At 41.6% G+C, this 586-nt stretch overlaps 1 protein-coding gene across 1 annotated transcript in view; it reads right to left on the minus strand.

Annotated features, from left to right (window-relative positions):
* LOC113341239 overlaps positions 1-445 on the minus strand; it is a gene marked incomplete at its 3' end in the record, with an annotated part of 664 nt that extends 219 nt beyond the window's left edge. Inside the window, exon 1 of the mRNA XM_026586194.1 lies at positions 4-445. Within this exon, the coding sequence (XP_026441979.1) occupies positions 4-445 (442 nt within the window). The remainder of the gene's footprint in view (positions 1-3) is intronic.
* Between the last annotated feature and the right edge of the window lie 141 nt (positions 446-586).

The following is a 586-nucleotide window of genomic DNA, read 5'->3' on the forward strand; positions in this document are numbered from 1 at the left end:
CACTCTTAATAAGTACCAATCTACCACCATACGAGAGATACCTTCTTTTCCAGCCTTCTAATCTTTTCTCCACACTCTCCACTACCATGTCCCAAATCTTCTTGCACCTATATTGAGCCCCTGCTGGCATTCCCAAATACTTGAAAGGCAAATCTTCGAGTGTACAACCGAGAACATCTTCCACAAACTCGTCATGTTTAGTATCTCCAATACTAATTGCTGTACTTTTCGTCAGATTTATACTTAGTCCCGACACCAACTCAAAACAGGTTAAAATTTCCCTAATAGTATGTAAACTTTGATACTTATCTGCGCTAAAGAGTAAAGTGTCGTCAGCAAAAAGCAATTGCGAAACAACAGGTCCATCCAGAGTGACCTTAAATCCAGATAAACAACCATTTTCTTCAGCTGTAGCGATCATCCGACAGAACCCTTCCATGACCATGGTGAATAAGAATGGAGACAAGGGGTCCCCTTGCCTAAGTCCCCTAGAGCTCCTAAAATTAACACCTGGAACCCCATTAACCAAGACAGAAAAGTGTGGATGAGATATGCAAGAACGAATCCAATTCCTCCAGGTAAAACC

The sequence above is a fragment of the Papaver somniferum genome, unplaced genomic scaffold (assembly GCF_003573695.1).
Source record: "Papaver somniferum cultivar HN1 unplaced genomic scaffold, ASM357369v1 unplaced-scaffold_26769, whole genome shotgun sequence".
NCBI lineage: Eukaryota > Viridiplantae > Streptophyta > Magnoliopsida > Ranunculales > Papaveraceae > Papaver > Papaver somniferum.